Source organism: Amblyraja radiata, chromosome 1 (genome assembly GCF_010909765.2).
Source record: "Amblyraja radiata isolate CabotCenter1 chromosome 1, sAmbRad1.1.pri, whole genome shotgun sequence".
NCBI lineage: Eukaryota > Metazoa > Chordata > Chondrichthyes > Rajiformes > Rajidae > Amblyraja > Amblyraja radiata.
Window position 1 is genome coordinate 106,716,787 of NC_045956.1, and position 26,825 is coordinate 106,743,611.

General features: G+C 41.6%; 1 protein-coding gene across 2 annotated transcripts in view; it reads left to right on the forward strand.

The window, feature by feature from the left end:
• The window catches only part of atp10d (ATPase phospholipid transporting 10D (putative)), a 152,229-nt gene that overhangs the window by 105,420 nt on the left and 19,984 nt on the right, over positions 1-26,825 (forward strand). For both annotated transcript variants that reach the window (XM_033028123.1, XM_033028114.1), the window contains 7 exons: positions 802-1,031; positions 1,359-1,547; positions 9,633-10,260; positions 11,221-11,315; positions 13,605-13,731; positions 15,023-15,207; positions 17,923-18,223. In XM_033028123.1, coding sequence (XP_032884014.1) covers positions 802-1,031; positions 1,359-1,547; positions 9,633-10,260; positions 11,221-11,315; positions 13,605-13,731; positions 15,023-15,207; positions 17,923-18,223 — 1,755 coding nt within the window. The remainder of the gene's footprint in view (positions 1-801; positions 1,032-1,358; positions 1,548-9,632; positions 10,261-11,220; positions 11,316-13,604; positions 13,732-15,022; positions 15,208-17,922; positions 18,224-26,825) is intronic.

Below are 26,825 nucleotides of genomic sequence, written 5' to 3' on the forward strand. Positions count from 1 at the left end.
AAAATCAATATACAGTGCAAACAGGAAGTTGTTAAGTTTAGACCAAACAACCATTTGCAGTGCTTTTTACTTCAACCCACAACCCCCAAACAACCATTTGCAGTGCCTTTTATTTCAACCCAAAACCCCCAAACAACCATTTGCAGTAAAACCACACTCACAGTTTAGTAGACATGTGTTCAGTGTTATTCACAGCTCAGACTGAGAGACGTGACCCTCTCACTTCCCCCATCTTGCAGAGACTGACTGAGGCACAACACTTCTGGGTTTTATAGTCCCTTCCCCCTCCCACCAGCAGGGGCAGCAGAGAGAATGTCAACATTTTTAAAACATTAATAACTCTTTTATGTTTCATCGTTGGGAAAAATCCTCTTGTCCAGCTCAGCGGAGGGGGACTCTGAGCGAGGTGGCCAAAATTGACGGCCGTAAGTGGCGGTTTCAGAAATCATGAAACAGAAAGTTAGAAAGTGGTCAAGATCTTAGTTTTAGCAATATAGATAGATATTATCTGCATTCTTTCAGCCTTCCCCTCCATCACTCTGAACAATCCCCAACCCACTCCATGTCGCCAATGCCTCTTTTGGGCATTGTTGCTACTGAAAATATCCCAGCACGAGCCATTGAACAATCATTCATGGGCATGGTATGAATTATGTGCTTATAGAGGCAATGATCAATTTCAAGGCAGGAAGGTCCAAGGAAACAGACTGTTATTGTATTCATGGAATAGGTATTATTTGTGTCAAAACTTATCCATTTCAGTGTACATCTTTATTTTAATGTTATATATTGTGCTTTCAGCAAAGCGATTGGAGTTGTATCAAGACGATAACTCCGAGGTTGTAATCAACCCTTTTATGGGAGCTACCTCCAAGTATCAACATTCGGACAGCAGCAGAACTCCCAGTACACCGCCGAGTCGCAACTCACTGAATTGCTTACCCTCTAATAGCTCGATGTTGAGGGATAAAGATGATGATGAATATGAAATTACTGCAACTGCTTCTCATGTGGCATTCAGCAGCTCAATTGTGAGTATGCCTCTTCCTCATGTCTTCTAATTATATTTCCATTATACCTGTGAATGCGTTGCAACACCCCACTAAACAGTGGGCCGCCTTCTCATTTGCCATTTAAATTGCCATTCTTACTCTTTCTCCTTCAGCTTTCTAAAGTTCATTGCACACAAATAAAATTTTAAAAGGTGCGTGATCACAGTTTATACAGAATCACTTCTATTAAAAATAGTAACTTCAGTTCAAAAAATCTATTACAATTTTCCCATTTCTTCCTCTAATTTGACTCTTCTGCAAAGTTGCTCCTTCAGTCATATATTAATGATATATATTAATTTGCAGGAAAGGGATGTTACACCAGATTCTCTGCTGTTCCGGAAATTAGGACAAATCATGTCTAACCCACTTCTCCTGTTGGAAGAGACAGGGAAAGAGTTCTCCCCGGAATTCAGCTACATTGTTGACTTCTTTTTTGCCTTGACCATCTGTAATACCGTTGTTGTGTCATGTCTTGCTCAGCCAGGACAGCGGGTAAGGACGACATTCATCTTGTGTATGATTTGTGTACCTATATTTTCAAAGAACTCTTTAAAATTTAAATTTAAATCAAGAGCTCAGTATTGTAAAACTCTACGAAGAAGATTGTAAGGGCATATATGTGAAATTAAGATTAATGTTGGAGTAAGTTCTTCCATTATAAATGAATGTCAGTTTGAGCTATAACATTTATTTGTTTATCAATTGAGATTTTCATCAAATACCACAAAATATGTACAGGAAGCAAAATATGTTATATTGGTACTTGGGAGGGTGGGGGTGGGGTGGGGTGGGGGGGGGGGGGGTTGTTGCGGACATTGGCAGCAGTGAAAAGAGATGGTTAACTCTCCACAAAATTAATTAATATGTTTTTTAAGAAAGCATAATGGTTAAATTACTCCATATTCCCAGGTTTATAGTTTATTTTAGGAGGCTAAGGAAAAACGTTTCACCCAGTGAGTTGTGAATCTGGAATTCTCTGCTACAGAAGGCTGAGGCCAATTCACTGGATGTATTCAAGAGAGATTTAGATATGTGTATTTTTACAATACTGGAGAGATTTTAGCACAGAATGTGTTAATTTTTTCAGGGAATGTTAATCAAATGAGCAATATATAGTACAGATAAAATCAAGTTAGGAATTAAATCAATCTCTGCTTGAAAAATATCCAATGACTTGGTCTCCACAGCTATCTGTGGCAATTAATTCCACAAATTCGCCATCCTCTGGCTAAAGTAATTCTTCCTCATCTCCATTCGAAAGGTACATCCTTCTGAAGCTGTGCCGTCTGGTTCTAGACTCTCCGACTACTAGAAAAACTCTCTCCACATCTACTCTATCAAGGCCTTTCATTATTGGATAGGATTCAATGAGATCCCTCCCTCATGTTGCAGATTGCAAATTTTATCTCAAATTTGTTAAACAATTGTGGCATTTTGTGATTTTTGCACAATGGTATAGTTCAGGAAGGATGCAACAAATATTCCACTTCCATTAAGACAACATTTCCACATTCACCAGCTCTTGAAGCTGAAAATTACATTCAATTACATTCAAATGAGTATTAATGTAATATTCATTACCTTAAAATTGCCTTAATATTTTCAATTCTTACTCCTTTCTTCTCAGACTGAAGGATAAAAGTAGCTGCAGCAGTTGATGCAAGCTTTGAATTTGCTATAACAAATTTCAAACTCATTTTTTAAATAATTGAACTGTAATTTTTAATATTATGATTCATTTCTAAAGCTTTGGAGATTAATAAATTATGGGACCTTGTGAAATTTCTTATCCTTTGCTGAGTATGAAATAGTCTGATCGAGTACAAAAGGACAGGGACAAAGGACATTTATTGTCACATACACCAATTGGTGCAGTGAAATTTGAATTACCATGCAGCACACAAATAAGATAAACACAACACTATAGAATTTAACATAAAACATAAAAGCATCCCCTCACAGTGGAATCAACGTTTCCCACTGTGAGGGAAGGCAACAACGTTCAGTCTTCTTCCTCTTGTTCACCCGTGGTCGGGGCCTATTGAGGTCTCCGCAGTCGCCGCAACGACGGCCCGATTTTTCAGGACCTCGAACGGAAGAAAACTCTCAGCGGCTTGGAGTTTCTGAATCGGCCGCTTCCTACCGGAGACCGTGGCTCCCAAAGTCCACAGGCCACGCTGGGCGGAGATTCAACGCTGGCGACCCTGGCAAGGATCCCAGGCTCCACGATGTTAAAGTCAGCGCCGCCCACAGCTGGAAGCTCCGCAGCCCACAGCTCCACGTTGTTAAACAGCAGTCCCAGCACTCCGGAGCTTCCAACACGGCGATCCCGGAAAGGCATCGCCTGCTCCATGATGGTAATTCAGTGCTGCCCAGCTGCTGAAGTTGAAGCTTTGGCCGGTCTCCGGCAGGAAATGTCGCGCCAATCCAGATGGTAGTCCGCGAGGAGGGGGCGAAGATGCGGCTGGGAGGAAAGACGCATCCTCGACCAGGTAGTGACTGAGAAAAACGGTTTCCCCCCCTTCCCCCTCCCCCCCCCCCCCCCACTCCCCCATAAAAACAACTAAAAGACCTCCATAAACAAACTTTTAGACAGACTAAAAATAACAAAAAGGATGAAAGGACAGACAGCTGCTGGCGAGGCTGCCGCACTAGATGGCGCCACCACTCCAATACGCCACTGATGCAAAGAAGAAAAGGCTTTGAAGGTGTTGGACAATAAATCAGTCAACTCCTTCCTTGAAGTCTTCTGATCTAAATGTGTTTTAAAGTATTACAATGAAAATATAAAATGATGGAAACTCAACAAGTCAGATGACATTTGGGAAGAGAACGAGAGTCAACGATCTTTCACCATAATCTGTTTTGTTTGTTTGTATATGTGAAGATGATTGCAATTGCCCTTCTAAAATAAGAACAGTGAAAAGATTAATGTGTAGAAGGTGGAGATGTTTCATGATAAATGGAATACAGTGGATGAAAATTAGAGAACTGACAAAGGACAGATATCCCTGGTGTTACCAGAGGAGTCAAAAAGTGTGCTTGTTGTTGATGGGCATTGGATTGTGCACATGTGAGAATGCTGCCATTTTCTACCTTTTGGTAAATTATCAGGCTATCCTTGAGGGAGATAAATCAGAGTAGTTACAACCTGCAGAGGCAGAACCAAGAGAAAGGAAGTGCCAGGCTTTAGATGCCATTCAGTATGGTTACTGTAGAGGAGGAGGATTTTGTTCATTGGTCCAAGAAAGATTTACAAGTGGGTCTTGCCTATTGTTTTAAATGGGCAACTTTGCAAACTGATTTGCAAATGAAACCTTGCAAAATGTCAAGAGTCCTCTAGTGATGATTCTTAATGTGCGGCAAATAATTTTATATATTACTTTGGGTAAGGTGCTGAAAAGGGAAATTCAACCCAATCATTTATTGCCAGTGTTTATGCCTCACATGAGCCTCCTCACAACATTCTTCCCTTAAGTCTTAACTCTATAACCCTCAAACCACTTTAGGCCTCGGATCCATTGTAACCCTCAAATCCAATCTCTCAGTCTGAAGAAAGGTCTTGACCCAAAGTCTCACCCATTCTTTCACTCGAGAGATGCTGCCTTTCCTGCTGAGTTACTCCAGCATTTTGTGTCTGTTCTCTCAAATGCTTGTTTATTCTCCCCTTAAGTACATATATATGGTTTATTTCAAGTGCCTGCTGTAGTATTGTCCATATTGATAGTACTGATTGGGTATAGACGTTTCTCCTGAATTCTCAGTGGAATTTCATAATGACATTTCCTCTTGAATTATTAGTTTCTGTTTTTCTTTAAGTTTATGTATTTTCTCTGTATCCACTCCGCCAAAATTATTCATAATTTTAAAGTGTGTTTATTTGGTCACCTTGTCATTTTTTCTGAAACAAAAATAAAACTTGAGTAGTCAAGTATAGCACAAAAACAAGTCCTTCATCCATCAATGTCTATGCTGAACATGATACCAAGACTAATTATTATCTGCCTGCTCATTATCTATATCCTGCCATTCCCTACATATATGCCTACTGCATCTACAAGTCTTTTAAATCCCCAATTGTATCTACCTCAACCACCATCCCTGGCAGATCGTTCCAGGCACTGACCCCCATTTGTGTAGTAAAAAAAAACTTGCTCCTTCTATCTATCTATCCATCCATCCATCCATCCATCCATCCATCCATCCATCCATCCATCCATCCATCCATCCATCCATCCATCCATCCATCCATCCATCCATCCATCCATCCATCCACCCTCCCTCCCTCTCCTCCCCCTCCCATCCCTCTCCCACTCACCTTCCCTCTCCCCCACCCCTCTACCCCATCTCTCTCCTCCCCTCCCTCCGCCCCTCCCCCACATCTATCTCCCCCTCCCCATCCCTCTCTCCTCCCCCTCCCCCACCCCTCTCTGCTCTCCCTCTCCTCCCACCCCCTTTCTTCCCCCACCCCCATTCCCTCTCTCTCCCACCCCTTCCCTCTCTCCCCCACCCCCTTCCCTCTCTACCCCACCCCCTTACCTCTCTACCCCCGCCCCCTTCCCCTACCCCTCTGTACCTCTTCCACCACTCCCCCTTACCCCACCCCTCTCCATCTCCCTGCCCCACTCCTCACTCTCCCCCACCCTCCCCTCTCCCCCCACCCTTTCCCCCTACCCCTCTGTCCCTCTTCCATCACTCCCCCTACCCCTCTCCTCCCCCCTCCCCACTCTTCCACTTCTCTCCCCCTCCACTCTCCCTCCCCACTCTTTCCCCCTCTCTCCCCCCAACTCTCTCCCCTCCTCCTCCTCCCTACCTCCCATCCCCCCTCCCCCACATCTCTCTCCCCATCCCCTCTCTCACCCCCTACCCCGCTCTCCTTTCCCTCCCAAATCTGTCCCGTATCCTCCTCCTCCTCTCCCCTCTTCTCAACCCCCTCCCCCACCTGTGTGTTTGGGGGGTGGTTAATGTGAGTGTGATGCCGCAGCAGCCCCCCCCCCCCCCCCGCAAACGTCGTTGGGGAAACAGACCCAACGGGTCTGCACTTGGTCTAGTCTCCTTTAAATTTGTCCCTCACATTAAAGCTATACCCTCTAATATTTGATTTTTCCATCCTGGCAAAAAAGTTCTGACTCTCTATCCTATCTATGCTACACATAATTTTATATACTTCCACCAGGTCTCCCCACAGCCTATGCCATCTCAGAGAAAACAATCCAAGTCTGTCCAATCTCTCCCTGTAGCTAATACCCCCTAATTTAGACAACCTTCTGGTAAACCTCCTCTGTACCCATTCCAAAGCCACCACATCATTCCTGTAACAGGGCGACCAAAATTGCTTGCAATATGCCAAATAAAGTCCTTTAAGACAACATCTTGACTTCCTGACTCTTGTATTCAAAGCTGCGACCTATGAAAGCAAGCATACCATTTGTGTACTTTACCACTCTATCTACTTGTGTTGTCACTTTCAGAGAGTTGACCTTCCAAAGTGTAACATCTCGCACTTGCTCAGATTAATCTGCATCTGCCATTTCTCCGCCCGTTTCTGTAGCTGATCTATATCCTGCTTTATACTTTGACAGCCTTCCTCATGGTCCGTGACCTCAGCAATCTTGTTGTCGGCTGCAAACTTACTAACCAAACCGTCCACGATTACATACATTTTTATATATTTATTTATATATAATCACAAACAGCAGAGGTCCCAACACAGATCCCTGTGGAATTCCTCTGGACACACACCTCCAATCAGAATACTGCCCTTCCACCACAATCCTCTTGATTTCCAACAGTAAGCCAGTTCTGATTCCATATGATCACGCCACTGTTAATATCCTTGCATTTTAATCTTCTAGATCAGCCTACCATGGGATACTTTATTAAATACTTTACTAAAATCCATGTGGACAACATTCACCATCATACCCTCATTGACCACCTTTGTCACCTCCTCAAAATAATTTGATCAAGTTCCTAAGACATGACCTGCCATGTACAAGGCCATGCTTAACCCATTATTTTCCAAATGTGAGTAAATCTTATCTCGAAGAATGCTCACCAACAACTTTCCTACCATTGACGTGAATTACAATGTAGAGTTGTAGTTATGCAGTTGTAATCATTATCCTCAAAATGCTCTTCCATTGAAGCATCAGTCATCTGGCCAGGCTCATTTCCCAACGCAAGGTCCATTACATTCCCCTTTCAGGTTGGACTGTCCATATACTATTTCAAGAAACCCTCTTGTGTACACCTCACAATTTCTGTCCCATCTAAGCCTTTGGCACTGAGCAAGTAGAAGTTAATATTGGGCAAGTTAAAGCCACCCATTAAGAAAGCCCTGTTGTTTGGCATCTTTCGGCAATCTGTCTATATATCTGGCCTCTATCTTCTGCTTGCTTTGCACAATCCCATTATACTGCTTGTTCTTTTCTTATTTTTAAGCTCATGTCACCTCAGTAGACAAACCCTCTCGTATGTCCTCTCTGAGTGTCGCCGTGACAGTCTCCCTGGATTGGTAGTACAATTTATCCAACTCCTTCTTCCTCCCTCTCAATTATACCTGAAACATCAAATTTCCCGTACAATGAGCTGCCATTCGTGTCTCTCTACTAGGTTTCTGCAATGTACACCATATCATAGTACCAAGCACTGATCCAGGTTTTAAGTTCATCTGTTTACTCCACAATATGCCGTATTGAAATAAACACACCAGCTCATCAGCATGACGATATTTTATCACCTTTCCCTATCTGTCCTTCCTTTGAGACTTACTGGGTCTAAACTATCTATCTATCTACCTATCTATCACTCCTTCCAATTTCTGACCTACTACTCCCATTGCCTTGCCTCTCTGGTTTAAAATCTCTAGGGAGTGGCGGCGCTGCCTTAACAGCTGCGGCTCGCCTGCAGTCCGTCTGTTCTTTCTTTTTTTGTTGTTTTCTTGTCCTGTTTTAGCTAGTTAATTTGAGTTATTAGGTTGTGTATGTGTGGGGGAGGTGGGCAAAACTTGTTATAGTCTCTATCTTCGGGGGGGTGCGACTCTTCTTGTCGTATCCCCTGTCTCCGTCTCTGTCTGCACTGAGGCCTAATGGCGGAGCTGGCGGCCTCCAACTGGGACCGACCTCGAGGCTCCGGAGGCAGAGCCAGCCAGGACTTACCAGCGCAAGACTGGCCGACTTCGGGGCTGAGGCGGCGGCAGCGTTCCGGCGGCCCGACTAGGGGCTGCGGCGGCGTTCCGGCGGCGTCCTGACTCAGGGGCTGAGGCGGCGGCGGCCCGATTCGGGGCTGAGGCAGCGTTCCGGCAGCGGCGGCCTGACTTCGGAGGCTCGGCCGCGGGCCCAGTGGACGACATCTTCGGGAGCTCGCAGGTCACAGGTTGGTGATCTGTTTTTCCAGAGCTCCCGCAACAACAGCTGCGTCCGCTGGACTGGTGTTTGGCATCTTCGACGGATACTTTGACTTTGACTTTGGTAGCACTTGCAAACCTTCATGCGAGCTTCTGTTATTTTTAGTTTCAGTTTTTCGTTTTAGAGATGCAGTGAGGAAGCAGGCCATTTGGCCTGAGTCTACGCCAACCAAAGCATTATACATGCAAATTTTCTTGGTCACCTCTTCAGTGTCTATACATCATTTTGGAATGCTTATTGTATTTCTATAGGGTACTCAAAGTGTAATCAGTGCAAGGTTTGGTATAGGACGGCACAGTGATTAAGCAGTGGTGTTGCTGATTTACAGCGCCAAAGACCCGGATTTGATTCTGACTTTGATTGCTGTCTATACGGAGTTTGTACGTTCTCCTTGTGACTGCGTGGATTTTCTTTGAGTGATCCGGTTTCCTTCTACACTACAGAGGTTCAAGTTTGGCTTCTGTAAATTGTAAATTGTCCCTAGTGTGCAGGACAGTGCTAGTTTATGGGGCGATCGTTGTTCAGCGCGGACGTGGTGGGCCGAAGGGCCTGTTTCCATGCTGTATGTCTAAAGGTGGATTAGACATTTAGACATCCTGGCATTACTTACCAGGATTTCAATTCTATTGCAGAATATGGCCTCAGAGAAGAGTGGCTAAATTTCTAGTGACGGAGTATTTCTCCTTTGCGATCCCATTAATCCTCTTCCCCGTCTAGACTTGCATCTTCCAAATACTAAGTGACTTCCCTATTCCTTTAACAGTGTGTTATGCTGACAGCTGCCATCCAAATGCAATTGACACAGCATGATTGCTGTGGTTGACTAGCAGTACGCGAGCCTTACTGTCTCCACCGTTGCTCCTGTAGATCATTTGTAACTCCGATTGCACTGAAGACCTTGCACAAAAAAAAACTTGCTTTCCATAGTATGTATTCCAAGGTTCATTAATTTGGTATGGCCCCAAGCAAAAGAAAGCAAGACTAATGATGAAGAGAGCGACATGGGGATTAGTTTGAAATTATCACTTTTCTGTGTTCCTTTTGGATATATGGATAATTATTTATTTTAAAGCAGTAATTTAATTTCCTTACTAGAATAAAGCAGTAGTTATACTCGGAAATTATGATATTATCTAACCAATCCTTTTTTCTGTTCACACCATTCCAGGTAAAAATACCTGCAATCTCCAACATTCCGATTAAGTCCCTGGAGGATATAAAGCAAATGTTTCAAAGATTCTCCGTGCCTCGCATGAGTTCACCTTCTCTGTCACTGCTAAAGGATTCTTTTATTGATAATTCAAGTACTTTTGCTGGCAGATTATTAAATCGCGTGAAGCCGGCTTCACCCAGCGCACTCAAGGAACAAAATGTAGCTGCTGCTGGATCAGCCAAGAATCGCAAAAGCATTACCGGTAATCAAATTTCAGGTGGAAAAGACTCCAACGATATTCCGGAAGAGGATGATAAAACTGCAGGCAGTTTTATGAATCCAGGCACATCTACAGAGCAATGCAATAATTTAAAATTGCGCTATGAGGCAGAGAGCCCAGATGAAGCTGCGCTGGTACATGCAGCTCGAGCCTACAATTGCACTTTAATATCCAGGACTTCTGATCAAGTCACTGTGGAACTTGACCACATAGGACGATTACAGTTTCAACTCTTGCACACCTTACCATTTGACGCCATTAGAAAGAGGATGTCTGTGGTAGTGCGACATCCGTTGACAAATAAAGTAGTTGTTTATACAAAGGGTGCTGATTCGGGCATGATGGATCTTTTGAACATTTCAGGTAAAGGTATATAGACTGTTGTAGATTTTGTCCTTGCTTGTCCAAAAGTTATTCAAATTTTGACAGTTTTCTGCCATTTTAAACATTCACAACTTTAGAAAAGGATTGCAAAACTGCTGTGTAGTAACATAGTCATATAGCATGGAAACAGGCCCTTGCCCATGGCAACCAACGTGCCCCATCTGCATTAGATGTATGCAACTCCACCAATGTTGGTGTCATCTGCATCCAGCCCATCTACATTTATATCCAAGTCATTTATTCACATCATACACACCGTAGATCCCCACACAGATCCCTGCGCAACTCCACTGATCACAGACATTCTGCCAGAATAAAACCCTACCACCAAAACCCTGTTTTCCATGAGTAAGCCAGTTCTGAGTCTAAACTACCAATCACCATGGACTGCATGTATCATAATCTTCTGAAACATGCTGCCAGATGAGGTAGTTGAGGCTGGGACTATCCCAACGTTTAAAAACACCAGTCTTATGCCCCTGTCCCACCTAGGAAACCTGAACGGAAACGTCTGGTGACCTTGCGACCCACCCAATGTTTCCATGAGTCGCCAGAGGTTTTGGTCACTGACCTGGAAAGCGTCCACCGAAGCGTGACCTCCATCTACTTACCAAAGATCCTACAGGACACACAAGCACACACGCACCCACACACGCACACACACACACACACACACCACCCCACCCCCCCCCCCCCAATTGCCGCAGACAATTGGTTTTCAATTGGTTTTGTTACTTTCGAGGAAAGCACCAAGGCAAATTCCTTGTATGTACACATACTTGGCTAATAAAATGCATTCATTCATTCATTCATTCATTCATTTGCAACATGGATCATGAATTGGATGTCTGTGAAAAGGGATGACATAAAGCTTCTGTTCAACTGATTAGCTCCCAGGATTTTCAGTTGGTTCTTCACTGACTCGTATTTATTTTGCAGGTGACAGGCAACAGAAACGTATTAGGGAGAAGACACAGAACTACTTAGATGGATATGCCAAAGAGGGTCTCCGTACTCTTTGTATTGCTAAGAAGGTATGAAAACACAGTCAGCAATAATATTGCGGATAAAACCATTCACTGTTTGTCAAGTTTTGCAGAGGATTGACAAATTGGAGAGGGAATTGAAATTTGAATGCAAGAACAATGCTTTGAGTCAACATTATCACAGCCTGCGACTGAATTGAAAACACCTGTTTTATGGTTTGATTCTTAGAACTAATAGTATGATAAATTACTACTTCCCATGTATAAACCAACTTGATTTATTTGACAAAAGAATAACATTGCAGCTCGTAAAAGAGAGTGAGCTTCTGATGCTGTAATCCCTTGATTAATGTGGAAGAAAATTAGTTAGAATACAATACCAAGTTTTAACTTTTGTGCACACTTTATTGATTGGGTTGACAAGTAATAATAACCTCTTACCAAAGAGGAAGAGAAGAAACAGCTTTCAAGCTTCCCCTTTCAAATTTGAGGAATGGATCAGAGGTTTGGTATCCACTTTTCTTGAGTACCATAAGAATGTGCAAATAATTAAGCAGCTGAAATATGAGCCTTGAGGGAGCCAGTGTAGGAATCTGTGTTCTGTTGCAGCTCAGCTCTTGGCACTTATTGTGTTAGCCTGCAATCAATTTTCTTCAGGTTGCTTGGTTTTATATAAATCTTGTCACATGACATTAACTTCAACAAAAATACAATTCAGTTGCTCTGAATTGCCAACTGGACTAAAGCCCAGATTTACTGCATGAGTGCAGAATGTTATTTCCTATGTTTCACTAACATTGTGATAACTCGCGGTGTGGAAAGCCGATTTACTAGTTTCTTGAGTTTGTTTTCCAAAGAACTGACATGCACCAATATCATCATCACTTTGTCAGGCCCATTTAATGCAAACTGATTGAAAACATGATTGCACTCAATGTCAAGTTACCACAAATAGGTCCTGTGTAAAATGTAGGCAGGTTAGACTAAATGTAACCATTTATTCAACCTTTTTCAAAATTGCTTGGACAAATGACTATATTGGGTGTAATATTAAATATTAAAAAATAAAAGTACGTCTCCTTAGTTATTGCTAATCAGATCTATGAATCTTACTTTGCAGTTTATTTTGTTGATACTACAGTAAAAGAAGTATTGAAACAATGAGAAGACAGTTGAATGCATTAATTGTAAAACTAAATTACCATAAGACCATCAGAAATGGGAGCTTGGCTGAGCCCTGTTCACAATTCAATGAGATCATGACTGATCCAATCTTGACAAACATTATTTTTTCACTTTTTTTTCATACCCCTCTATTTCCTTGCCCTCATAAAACACCTTTTCCCTCAAAAACATCCAGGGATCTATCATCCCTTACAAATGAGGCAAAGATTCACGTGCACCTTTTCTAACCTCGTCTACTGCATTTGGCGATCCTAACATGGCCACATCTACATAGGTGTGACCAAGTGCAGTCTAGGTGATGGGTTTGCACAGCACCTGTGTTCTCTCCGCAATGCCAACCTGAGTTTCCTTTTGCATATTCTTTCAACTTCACTTTGAATTCGCACACCAAACTGTCTGTCCTTTGCTTTCATCACAGCCAGGATGAGGCCAAAATGTAAACTAACCGAACAACACCTCATGTCCCTCCTGCGTAGTCTACAACTAAATGAACATTTAATGTTCCAATTTTAGAGAACTCTTACCTCCTTGTGTCCCCCTCTCTATCTCTTCTTGCATTACACAGATTTCCCATTTTTGTTCCCAAACCCCGCCCGCCCACCCCCACCCTTCCAGTCCCCTCAATTGCATCCCCTGTTCTATTCACTTCCTACCCACCCAGATCATCTTCCTCATCTGGTTCCACCTGTCCTTCTGACTAGCTCTGTCTGACATTGGATGTTCTGCATTAGGCTGCCCTGTTCCTCATCCTCTTGGAATTGGCAACTTCACCTGGAAACACCAAATTATGTGTTGTCGAATTTGGAATATGGCGATGATTCGTTTAACTTGTTAACCCTTTTTTTAGTTATTCAAGAAGTATGCACTATCTTGAACAAAACTAAAAATTCTGTGCATTTCTTATGGTGGCCAGAAACAAATGTGAAATGTGAAAGAAAACCAGATGTTCATCTAACTACACAATTAAAGATATATTTTATATGTAATTCTGTATCTATATAAACCCACAATGTCATGCTGGATTCTATGTACTTTTCTATTAACGATAGGTTAAACATGGAAAGATGTTACTGTGCTGGTTAGCTTCCATGTTCAGTGATTGTTGGGTTCTTGATTACTCATAGCAAACCGTACCATTTCTTTTCTCTGCAGGTGATGAGTGATGCTGATTACGCAGAATGGTTAAAATTCCACCTCATAGCAGAGACAAGTATTGACAACCAAGAGGAGCTCCTACTTGAATCAGCTCTTAAACTTGAAACTAACTTGACACTGTTAGGTAAATTCAAGAATGTGTTTGGAATTTGAAATTCTTTCCTAGTTTAGCAGGTCCCAAGAGTTGCCCGACACACTTCCAAGAGTGCACTGTGTGGGTTGAATTGACTGTTTACCCTTTTATCCAAGCACTTAAGGGGTTAAATAACTTGGATGGTTTCCAAAAATGTTTTACAAAAACGAGTATGGATGGTTTACAAAAATGTTTTAATAGCTGGTTGGATCTTGAGAACTATGTCATCACTGGAACTGCACACGGCCGATCAGGACATCACATCCTCACTCCCTCCACCCTGCCCTCGAGTGTCTGACATCCACATATTGCTTTTAATTAATGAGAAATTGTGGGCCAACATGCACCTCATTTGTGGTCCTGGAGCAGGATTATGGAATGAAATACAATTTGATCGGCATGCCCAGTGTGAAGCATTAGTTGAACCGGTGCAATTGGGAGACAAAACTGAGGCACTACTAGATATGATTGGATCTTCAACAGTATACATGGATACAATTGAATAGGATACATATGTACATGAGAACATTTACTATGGATATTATACACCCTTATTCACTTCATGCATGTGAAAAGTTGACAATAGAAAGTAAAGTATTATAGATAAAACCTTTATACATCATAGGCTTTAAATATTTTGTGTCATAAACACAAACCAGTAAATTATTCACTCTGCACCTGATCTTCCCATTGAAACATAGATTATTAAAAAAACATTTACAATAGTTTTTTGTTCACTATTAATACCTGCGTATTAAGTCCAGAAACTACTTTGAAAGTGAATAAAGATTAAACTTTTTCACACAGAGAGTGGTGAATCTCTGGAATTCTCTGCCACAGAAGGTAGTTGAGGCCAGTTCGTTGGCTATATTTAAGAGGGAGTTAGATGTGGCCCTTGTGGCTAAAGGGATCAGTGGGTATGGAGAGAAGGCAGGTACAGGATACTGAGTTGGATGATCAGCCATGATCATATTGAATGGCGGTGCAGGCTCGAAGGGCCGAATGGCCTACTCCTGCACCTAATTTCTATGTTTCTTGACATCTTCATGATTATTGAGGGAACTGTAAACGTATACTCAGTTGCACAATTTGTAGATGCATTGGGAAACCTAATATTGCTTTCCTGCATAAATAGTTACTGCATAAGTTATCTGCCGACCAAAATTTATAAAAGGTATAAAAAAAAGTCAAATATTTTCTTTAAAACACACTTGTGTTATTTGCTCATTTCTTCATTATGAAGTGTGATTTAAAAAAAAACAGTTTGTAATTCCATCTTTAGGTTCTACGGGCATTGTAGATCGCTTACAAGAAGGTGTCCCTGACACAATATTGGCACTTCGAAGGGCATGCATAAAGACATGGGTCCTTACTGGAGACAAACAGGAAACTGCTGTGAACATTGCTTATGCCTGTAAACTCCTGGAAGAAAAAGACACTATTTTCACTCTTAATGCACAAAACAAGGTAAATGGAAGCTAATATGTACTGCACGATTGAATTTGGTGATCTCTGATTACTGATATTTATGGATGTGGGGAGGAATGACTGGAAAATAACAAGACAACTGACAAAGCCAGTCGGGATCAAGTCAATGTGACTGTTCCTCCTGGCCCAGAAGGAGTGTTGAGCAATTTGCATCCTTTGGAACCATCAACTTTGCTATTCCTACTTTACTGGATTTCCTGACCCTGGCTATAGATTTAAAATTAGCCTCCCATTTGCAATGTGGGATTTTATTGTCATATCTAAATCAATACAGGAGTGTCTCACTGTCCCAAAGAAAACACTGACATGCCACAAAACCTAAAGTCCAAAAGTTGCAATGGCCATGTACATGACAAATTAGTGATTTCATTCCTATTTTGATAATTTTAACCTGACTGACCCTATATTGCCAATCTGGTGAGTAGTGGGAGGGTAATATTAATACTGAGACACAAAGAACGGCAGATGCTGGTTTACAAAATATTGTGAATTCTTTCACATGGACTGACTTTTTTTCTAACTCAATAATATGTGGTGCAGCTAATTGATTTCAGCATTTTACTATTTGAAAATTGAAGTAATGTGAGATGAAGAAAAGTTAATTAATTGCTTTGTATCTGAATGAAATCTCACTCCTGCCCTTTCTCGCTCTCGCCTGCTTTCTCTCACTTGGTCTTGCATTTGTACTAATCAAAACCATGACAATTACAGTATTTTTAGTCATGGCCAAATTGTGCAGTCAGCACACCAGGATTATCTGTTTTAATTGTGGAAAATTAAAGTATATGACGAAAATAGCCAGAATGTAATATAAATTAAGTAACTGTGTGCAAATATAGGCTACTTGATCTTTCATGGTGTCCCATTAGAGCCAAAACCAACTGATGAACTTATTCAGCACAGAAATAGGTCCTCAGCCCATCATTAAAATGTGTGTATTTTGCTACTTATGTAAGTAGTTCTACCCTGGGAGTATTAGGCTGGATTCAACCGCGACAAGAAAGGCATTGCAGCATGATGTTGAAAACTTTGATTACAGTGTCATCTATAGGTGATGCTGGTAATGCAAGCAACATGCACTAAAGAATGAGGATCTGATAAAACATTTTGACTAAACGCATGTCCTGTTTTACAATATATGTGCATCATATTGGCGATTTCTATGCTCACAAAGGAAGCCCCACCATAAGGTCCCACTGCTGAAAATGTTACATTTATTCGATCCTTCAGTTTTCAGTTCCTTCCTACACACCTGTGTTAAGGATGATGGGAGAAATGGTACGTATCACAAAACCATAGCTTAAAAAAGAATTTAAAATAAATATTGGGTTTATTTTTCCCCCAAATTGCATGAGAATAAATTTTATTTGATATCTCAATTTGTTGGTAGTGATTTGTGAATTCTCTCAGATGGCATTACTGTTACCCAAATGGCCACAAGGCAGGGATCGCCAGCATTCACAGATGCTTGAGGTATCATCGGTAGAGAAGAGTAAAAAGTCAATTAATGCAAGAGCAGGAAAGTCTGACGAGAACACTAATTAGACCACCAGTGGAGTATGTCACAGTATTACAGGAAGGTCAGAGAGGAATCTTTGCTGGAGTTAGTGTAAAGCAAACTCGTGGGGAATTTCCAAAGTTGGACTGTGTTCGCCCTGAGAGTTTGGCTTAGCTAGAACAGAGATCAAATGAGATGCAAAATAAAATTGTGTGAGGCCTCAAGAAAGTGAACAGGAAAGACTTCAGAGATCGGCTATAAGGAGGCATAAGAGTAATGCGTTTTTGGAGAAAAGATGTCCCCCAAAGATTAGAACAGGGTTGGGGAAAATAGTTTTATCTTCCAAATTATGGTGACAGTCTAGAACCTACTGACGAAAAAGGATAGTATAGGTAGAAACTCATCACATTTTAAAGGCTATCTGCATGAGCATTGAGCCATACAACATATTTTGATTGTTACTTATAACCATTGTTCCTATTGGATATTATTCAACTATTTCAATGTGATGGAAAGTTTCAAATATATAATTTCCCAGGATTTTAGAAGGGAATGAGAGAAGTCTATCTCTCATGTTTGCTTATGCTGATGGTTGTTACTTTGTTATATTACATGCCAATTTTCATTAACTAGATAAAATATGAAAAGGAGATATTGCCAGCATTTAAGTTGCTGACCATCACACACAATAGTTGGGGCTACCACTGTGTTAGATTGCTGTACACAAATCTCCATGATTTACTATGTGTGCCCATCTGCCATGCTTCTTCTTCTTCGTGCGTATGACCTGCACAGCCTAAAGTTGCAAGTCGGCTTGTTCTATTTGATCTATTTGTTTGTGCACGTCGGGTTGATTGCATTAGTCGAAACAGGGTGGACCACGTGAAGGTTGCAATCTTCCACCCCCTGGTTGCAATTTTCCTCATTGTTGCCAAAGTTAGCCAAGTATATGATTCAAGTAATTTTCATTGCTTGCTTGAGAGCTTGTTTTTTACCTGACCTTCTGTGATCAACATTATCAGCTAACGAATCAGAAGTTTTCAGATGATCGTATAGTTTCTTTTGTCACAGTTCATGCTTCTGCCAATCCTAAAATAGAATGTCCTGATTTAAGCTGACTTTCTTCCCTAATGCCCTACTAAGGCGCCTTGTTCAAAAACCTCTCTGACTCTGCCCATCTGTTCTTGTCATTACAGGAAGCATGTGAAGACTTGATTAATAAGCTTATTGCAGAAATCACAGAGAAAACCACTGATGAAAAAAACACTCCCGGTGTTGGCTCTTCTCCATCCTCTTCTTCTGATGGGGAGCTTCACATTGCTCTGGTAATTGATGGAAAGACTTTAGAATTTGCATTGCATGAGAGTCTGCAAGATACATTTCTGGAACTTAGTAAAAGATGCCGTGCTGTTATATGCTGCAGATCGACACCATTGCAGAAGAGCAAGGTGGTTCATCTAGTGCGGGAGAAGTTGAAAGTCATGACTCTAGCAATTGGTAAATAATGTCTTTAAGATTAATTTGAGCATTCTGCATTGTGTCAGTCATTTATTTTAGTGATTGTTCCAAAGTGTATTTAAAGGATACCAATGTGATGGAAGCAGCTTAATGTGGAGTAACTGGGTATAATATAAAATTCCATCTACACTTCACGCTGCTTCGGCAAGCATTCCTTCTTCGCCCCTCTCCCATCAGGCAAAAGGTACAAAGCATGAAACACACACACCTGCAGATTCAGGGACAGTTTCTTCCCAGCTGTCGTCAGGCAACTGAACCATCCTTTCAACAACGAGAGAACGGTCCTGAGCCACCATCGACCTGATTGGAGACCCTCGGACTATCAATAATCGGACTTTACTGGAATTCGTCTTGCACTAGACGTAATTCTCTTTATCCTGAATCTGTACACTGTGGCTCGATTGTAATCATGTATAGTCTTTCCTCGGACAGGATAGCACGCAACAAAAAGCTTTTCACTGTACCTCGGTACAGGTGACAATAAACTAAACTAAGCTTAAAAATATATTTTTAATTATTTTGGAAAATAATTTCCAAACTGAGGATAAATCATTGTGCAGACACCTCCTAAAGTAATGGGGAAGTTACACGCTTTTCCTGTTTCCCAGCCCTTTTCTTTTATCTAAAATTATATAGAATTAGTTCTACATTGTATATTAATTGAGGATGGTCATGTACTGCACAGAAACGGGCCATTCCACCTGATTGATGTGTATGATTGTTTGAGTGTCATGTGAGCCTTTCCCTAATCTTGTTCATCTAATCCAATCAACATATTTTTCTGCTCTTCTCTCCCATGTGAATATAGTGTCTCTAGTAAATACACCTTTGGTCACTTCAGTCACTGCATTCTGGTGCAGCTACATTTGAAGTGCAATAAGTGAATTTACCAGCTCAAAACGGAAGATCGTACTCCAAAAATGATGAGCAATGACCTACCTGTCTTGATGCACTCACCGTAGCACACCAATGCCTCTACTTCCTTAGAAGGCTTAGGAAGTTTGTCATGTCCCCGACATGTCCTTCTACAGATGCACCAGAGAAAGCATTTTATTAGGATACATAGAAACATAGAAATTAGGTGCAGGAGTAGGCCATTCGGCCCTTCGAGCCTGCACCGCCATTCAATATGATCATGGCTGATCATCCAACTCAGCATCCCGTGCCTGCCTTCTCTCCATACCCTCTGATCCACTTAGCCACAAGGGCCACATCTAACTCCCTCTTAAATATAGCCAATGAACTGGCCTCAACTACCCTCTGGGGCAGAGAGTTCCAGAGATTCACCACTCTCTGTGTGAAAAAAGTTTTTCTCATCTCGGTTTTAAAGGATTTCCCCCTTATCCTTAAGCTGTGACCCCTTGTCCTGGACTTCCCCAACATCGGGAACAATCTTCCTGCATCTAGCCTGTCCAACCCCTTAAGAATTTTGTAAGTTTCTATAAGATCCCCTCTCAATTGCCTAAATTCTAGAGAGTATAAACCAAGTCTATCCAGTCTTTCTTCATAAGACAGTCCTGACATCCCAGGAATCAGTCTGGTGAACCTTCTCTGCACTCCCTCTATGGCAATAATGTCCTTCCTCAGATTTGGAGACCAAAACTGTACGCAATACTCCAGGTGTGGTCTCACCAAGACCCTGTACAACTGCAGTAGAACCTCCCTGCTCATATACTCAAATCCTTTTGCTATGAAAGCTAACATACCATTCGCTTTCTTCACTGCCTGCTGCACCTGCATGCCTACTTTCAATGACTGGTGTGCCATGACACCCAGGTCACGCTGCATCTCCCCTTTTCCTAGTCGGCCACCATTTAGATAATAGTCTGCTTTCTTGTTTTTGCCACCAAAATGGATAACCTCACATTTATCCACATTATACTGCATCTGCCAAACATTTGCCCACTCACCCAGCCTATCCAAGTCACCTTGCAGTCTCCTAGCATCCTCCTCACAGCTAACACTGCCCCCCAGCTTAGTGTCATCCGCAAACTTGGAGATATTGCCTTCAATTCCCTCATCCAGATCATTAATATATATTGTAAATAGCTGGGGTCCCAGCACTGAGCCTTGCGGTACCCCACTAGTCACTGCCCGCCATTGTGAAAAAGACCCGTTTACTCCTACTCTTTGCTTCCTGTTTGCCAGCCAGTTCTCTATCCACATCAATACTGAACCCCCAATGCCGTGTGCTTTAAGTTTGTATACTAATCTCTTATGTGGGACCTTGTCGAAAGCCTTCTGGAAGTCTAGATACACCATATTCACTGGTTCTCCCCTATCCACGCTACTAGTTACATCCTCGAACAATTCTATAAGATTCGTCAGACATGATTTACCTTTCGTAAATCCATGCTGACTTTGTCCAATGATTTCACCACTTTCCAAATGTGCTGCTATCCCATCTTTAATAACTGACTCTAGCAGTTTCCCCACTACCGATGTTAGACTAACTGGTCTGTAATTCCCTGTTTTCTCTCTCCCTCCCTTCTTAAAAAGTGGGGTTACGTTTGCTACCCGCCAATCCTCAGGAACTACTCCAGAATCTAAAGAGTTTTGAAAGATTATTACTAATGCATCCACTATTTCTGGAGCTACTTCCTTAAGTACTCTGGGATGCAACCTATCTGGCCCTGGGGATTTATCGGCCTTTAATCCATTCAATTTACCCAACACCACTTCCCGACTAACCTGGATTTCACTCAATTCCTCCAACTCCTTTGACCCGCGGTCCCCTTCTATTTCCGGCAGATTATTTATGTCTTCCTTAGTGAAGACGGAACCAAAGTAGTTATTCAATTGGTCCGCCATATCCTTGTTCCCCATGATCAACTCACCTGTTTCTGACTGCAAGGGACCTACATTTGTTTTAACTAATCTCTTTCTTTTCACATATCTATAAAAACTTTTGCAGTCAGTTTTTATGTTCCCTGCCAGTTTTCTTTCATAATCTATTTTTCCTTTCCTAATTAAGCCCTTTGTCCTCCTCTGCTGGTCTCTGAATTTCTCCCAGTCCTCTGGTATGCTGCTTTTTCTGGCTAATTTGTACGCATCATCCTTCGCTTTGATACTATCCATGATTTCCCTTGTTATCCACGGATGCACTACCTTCCCTGATTTATTCTTTTGCCAAACTGGGATGAACAATTTTTGTAGTTCATCCATGCAGTCTTTAAATGTCTTCCATTGCATATCCACCGTCAACCCTTTTAGAATTAATTGCCAGTCAATCTTGGCCAATTCACGTCTCATAACCTCAAAGTTACCTTTCTTTAAGTTCAGAACCATTGTTTCTGAATTAACAATGTCACTCTCCATCCTAATGAAGAACTCAACCATATTATGGTCACTCTTGCCCAAGGGGGCACGTACAACAAGACTACTAACTAACCCTTCCTCATTACTCAATACCCAGTCTAAAATAGCCTGCTCTCTCGTTGCCCGCTCCGCTCCGCTCATCACAGCTTGGTTTAGGAACAGCTCTACCCAAGACCGCAATAAATTGCAGCAAATTGTGGACGCAGCACAGACCATCACAAAAACCAACCTCCTTTCTATTGACTTCAATCATACCTCACACTACCCTGGCAAGGCCAGCAGCATAATCAAGGACAAGTCGCATCCTGGCCACCCTCTTCTCCTCTCCCCCGTCAGGCAAAAGGTGTAGAAGTGTGAATACGCACACCACCAGCTTTGGAGACAGTTTCTTCCCAGCTGTTATTGATTATTGCTCGTTTCTAAGCTTCCCCCCAGTCTAGTTTCAGTAAAAACATTGAATCAAGCACTTGAAGCAACTAAATTTTATTTTACCAAAAGCACGTTACAGATCAACTACTATACCTATCCCATCGCGGGTTTGATCCTCGTGTCTGCCTGTTCAAACTCACCAGGCCTTGCTCAGACAGAGATACTCCAGAAGTTCACATAGTCCTAAGCGTTCTCCCAGAAGATCAACGCTGAGCCTCGTGATCGCGGACTTTTATATGTCCCGGGACCTCGATATTGATTAACCCCATACATAACAGGCATTCCCCTCACCCAATGATACAACAGCTCAATACATTGTATTCAAAACGGACTTTGTAAGGAAGCCAACTAAGAAGCATTTACCCTGATTTACCGAAAATCCAGACAAGGCTCAACACCTCATCCAATCAACACTTGGCAAAGTCAAACTCTGCAACATTATTTACAATTATTTACAAGGTGTATGTCTGGTTTGCAGCCATCCAATCCATTCTATGCATTTTGCACCGAATTGACAGGGTTTGCAGATATTCCCATTCTTTGCTTGCAAATTGTATCTAAGCTCCAGACACTCTGGCACCTCTTCGCAGCTTGTCGCAGCTCTGCAGAGAGCAACTCCAAATTGACCAAATCTCCCAGCAACCCTGAAACTTTACCCCATTTTGAAGTCCTAGCTGCTCCAATTAGCTAGGATTAACATTATCAGGCAACTGAATCATCCCATCACAACCTGAGAGGAGTGCTAAACCACTATCTGCCTCTTTGATTAGTCTCGGATTATCTTTGATTGGAATTTGCTGGCTTTACCTTGCACTAAACTTTATTCCCTTATCATGTATCCATACACTGTAAATTGATCGATTGTAATCATGTATTCAGAGCTGCCAAGTAGTACGGATTTTCAGTATTTTGTACGGAAATGCAATAAGAATACGGATGTACTGATTTGCTTTGTAAAATATGGATTTTTTTAAAATCGACCCGACTTCCTGTTTCATCTTGCTGGTTAAAAAATGCAAGGATAAAAAGACATACTGTAACTAAAAATTATAGCAGATTAAATCTATTACTATTTTAAATTTAAAGATCTGGATGATTATTTTTGTAAGCTTTGATCTGCCTGTCCCGCTACAGGTTTAATCAGCGACTTCAGTTTAGCGCGAGGGAATTTAAATGAGCAGCGCTATGGGTTTTAATTATAGTGCTACCAGCTGGAGCGCTATTGCCTTTACACATAGCGCTATGGGCTTTACACATAGCACTATGGCCACAGCGCTATGGGTCACAGACTGTTTGGGGAGGGAGAAGGAGAGAGGGAGGGAGGGAATAAGAGATGGAGGGAGAAAAAAAGGAAGGAGAGAGGGAAAGGGGGAGAGTGGGAGAGGGAGGGAAAGAGAGGAAAGAGGGAGAGAGAGTGAGGGAGGGAGAGGGAGGCTTCCAAAATGGCTTCTAAATCATCATCTGGTGCTAAAAGCAGGAAGCAGCCGTTCAAACAGAAGTATACAAAGCAATGGCAATGAATGCACTGTCAAGTAAGGTGCATAGAAGACATGTCAATTGGTGGGAAAGTTATGCATTCTTGTACTCTTACATGCGTATGATCGCACATAGAAAACACATTTTTTTCAGCAAAATGGCACTGCGTAAAAATACTGATTTCCTCAGCAAAATCTTGATTTTCAGGTAGTAGAATACTGAAATGCTCTGACAAAACTTGGTAGCTCTGTATTGACTTTCTGCTGACTAGTTAGCTGGCAACAAAAGCTGTTCACTATACCTCGGTGCATTTGACAATGAACTAAACTTAAACGCTGCCTCTAGTGGCAGCTTGCCAACCTAATGCTGATGATAGCTGGCCTTTCACATGAATGTTTGTCAGGCCCCGAAGTGTACTCAGTGAAAAATCCACTGTGATGTATTCTCAATGCTTATTTTGTAAAAAAAATATATACCCGTTTGGGTTCTTCAAGCTCCTGATGGTTAGATTTGTTCAGTAATATTCTACGTTTTGTTTTCCATTGAATTATGTTGGTTAAATGTTTTATTCTTCAAATGAGGTGTGAAATGAGCATTCTAAGTTGTTTTCCCATAAATTACTGCGTATCCTTTCATGGTGGAAGAGAATGTACAGAACTGACCTAAAGATACAGTGCCCTCCATAATGTTTGGGACAAAGACCCATCATTTATTTATTTGCCTCTGTACTCCACAATTTGAGATTTGTAATAAAATAATTCACATGTGGTAAAAGTGCACATTGTCAGGTTTTATTAAGGGAATTTTTATACATTTTGGTTTCACCATGTAGAAATTACAGCAGTGTTTATACATAGTCCCCCCCCCATTTCAGAGCACCATAATGTTTGGGACACAGCAATGTTATGTAAATGAAAGTAGTCATGTTTAGTATTTTGTGGCATATCCTATGCATGCAATGATTGCTTGAAGTCTGCAATTCATGGCCATCACCAGTTGCTGGGTGTCTTCTCTGGTGATGCTCTGCCAGGCCTGTATTGCAGCCATCATTAGCTCATGCTTGTTTTGGGGGCTAGACCCCTTCAGCTTTCTCTTCAGCATATAAAAGGCATGCTCAATTGAGCTCAGATTGAGTAAATGACTTGCCTCCATACTTTGCTGTTGCCATCACTCTGATATAAATTAATCTTGATCTTATCTGTCCACAAGACTTTTTCCAGAACTGTAGTAGCTCTTTTAAGTACTTCTTGGCAAACTGTACCCTGGCCTTTTTTTTTTGCGGCTAACCAGTGGTTTGCATCTTGCAGTGTAGCCTCTGTATTTCTGTTCATGACGTCTTCTGTGGACAGTGGTCATTGACAAATCCACACCTGACTCCTGAAGAGTGTTTCCGATCTGTTGGACAGGTGTTTGGGGATTTTTCTTTATTATAGAGAGAATTCTTCTGTCATCAGCTGTGGAGGTCCTCCTTGGCCTGTCAATCCCTTTTCAATTAGTAAGCTCACCATTGCTCTCTTTCTTTGTAATGATGTTCCAAACAGTTGATTTTGATAAGCCTAAGGTTTGGCTGATGTCTCTAATAACAGTTTTATTCTTGCTTCTCACTCATAATGGCTTCTTTGACTTTCATTGGCACAACTTTGGTCCTCATGTTGATAAACAGCAATAAAAATGTCCAAAGGTGATGGAAAGACTGGAGGAAAGACTAGGTGCTGGGAGCTCTCTTATACCTGCATTAAGGAGGCAATTAAACACACCTGAGCAATTACAAGCCTGTGAAGTTATGTGTCCCAAACATGATGGTGCCCTGAAATGGGCAGACTATATATAAACACAGCTGTAACTTCTACATGGTGAAACTAAAATGTGTAAAAATACCCTTTAATAAAATCTGACAATGTACTTTAACCACAGGTGATTTTTTTCTATGACAAATCTCAAATTGTGGAGTAGAGGCAAATAAATAAATGATGGGTCTTTGTCCCAAACATTATGGAGGTACATTGCCCTTTTGGGGAAAATTGGTTTTCTGCTGTAAAGGCTCTGCATTTGCTCAAATTTTCTTTTTCTTTTTAACTTTGAAATAATCTCCTGAGTCCAAATTCCCAAAGCTTCTTACATACTTCAGTATAGTCACCAAATTTAAAGAAATGCCAGCACAGGAAACACTTTTTCACACAGAGAGTTGTGAGTCTGTGGAATTCTCTGCCTCAGAGGGAGGTGGGGGCTGGTTCGCTGGATACTTTCAAGAGATAACTTGATAGAGCTCCTAAAGATAGCTGAGTCAGGGGATATAGGGAGAAGGCAGGAATGTGGTACTGATTGGGGATGATCAGCTATGATCACATTGAATGGCGGTGCTGGCTCGAAGGTCAGAATGGCCTACTCCTGCACCTATTGTCTATTGTATTCTATTGTATCTACCAAAGTAAATCAATCTACCTAAGTCAGGCAAAATGTCATAATTAGTTTAAAATATTTTCAACTAAATGTTTGTCATTTCTATGTTATTGAGCTGAGGGGATTAGATACACTTTGTACCTCTCTTCTCAGTTCAATGCTTGGTATAACCAGTGCAGTCTCATTTGCTTGAATGAATTTGCTGACCATTTATTTAATAGTTAATATTTTAATTTAACGCTCATTTCAGTTTCTAATTAATTCAAGCAGCTTCATTTGTAGAAATTCCACAGGTCTTAAATCTGGTATTGTGCCCTTTGGAGGTTTCAGATTCATTTGGTGTTAACAGTTCCTGCTCTCCTACTTTTTAACTAATTTTCCACCTGTACTCCTGGTGGGCGGGAGCAATTCATGTTGAAAATTGATTCCAACAATGTTGATCATTCCCAAATAACTTGGATAGTGTTTCCTTTAAGAGAAGCATCTCCAGAGATGCTGCCTGTCCCGCTGAGTTACTCCAACATTTTGTGTCTATCTTCGATTGAAACCAACATCTTCCTTCCTTCCTTCACTTGTGTTTCCTTTTCCTAGTATAAACTTCTCAACACCATTCGTGAATCCCAAGCCAAAGTAATTGTATCCTCATGCATCATAGTCTTAAATGTGAAAACAGGTCCTTCAGCCCAACTTGCCTTCACCGACCAACATGTCCCATCTACACTAGTCCCACCTGCCTGCGTTTGGCCCATATCCCGTTAAACCTGTCCTATCCATGTCAAAATGTTTCTTAAACGTTGCAACAGAATCTGCATCGACTACCTTCCCCAGCTGCTTGTTCCATACACCCACACCCCTTTGTGTGAAAAGGTTACCCCTCAGGTCTCTATTAAATCTTCTCCCCTCTCCCCCCCACCCCATTCACCTTAAACCTATGTCCTCTGATTCTTGATTCCTCTAC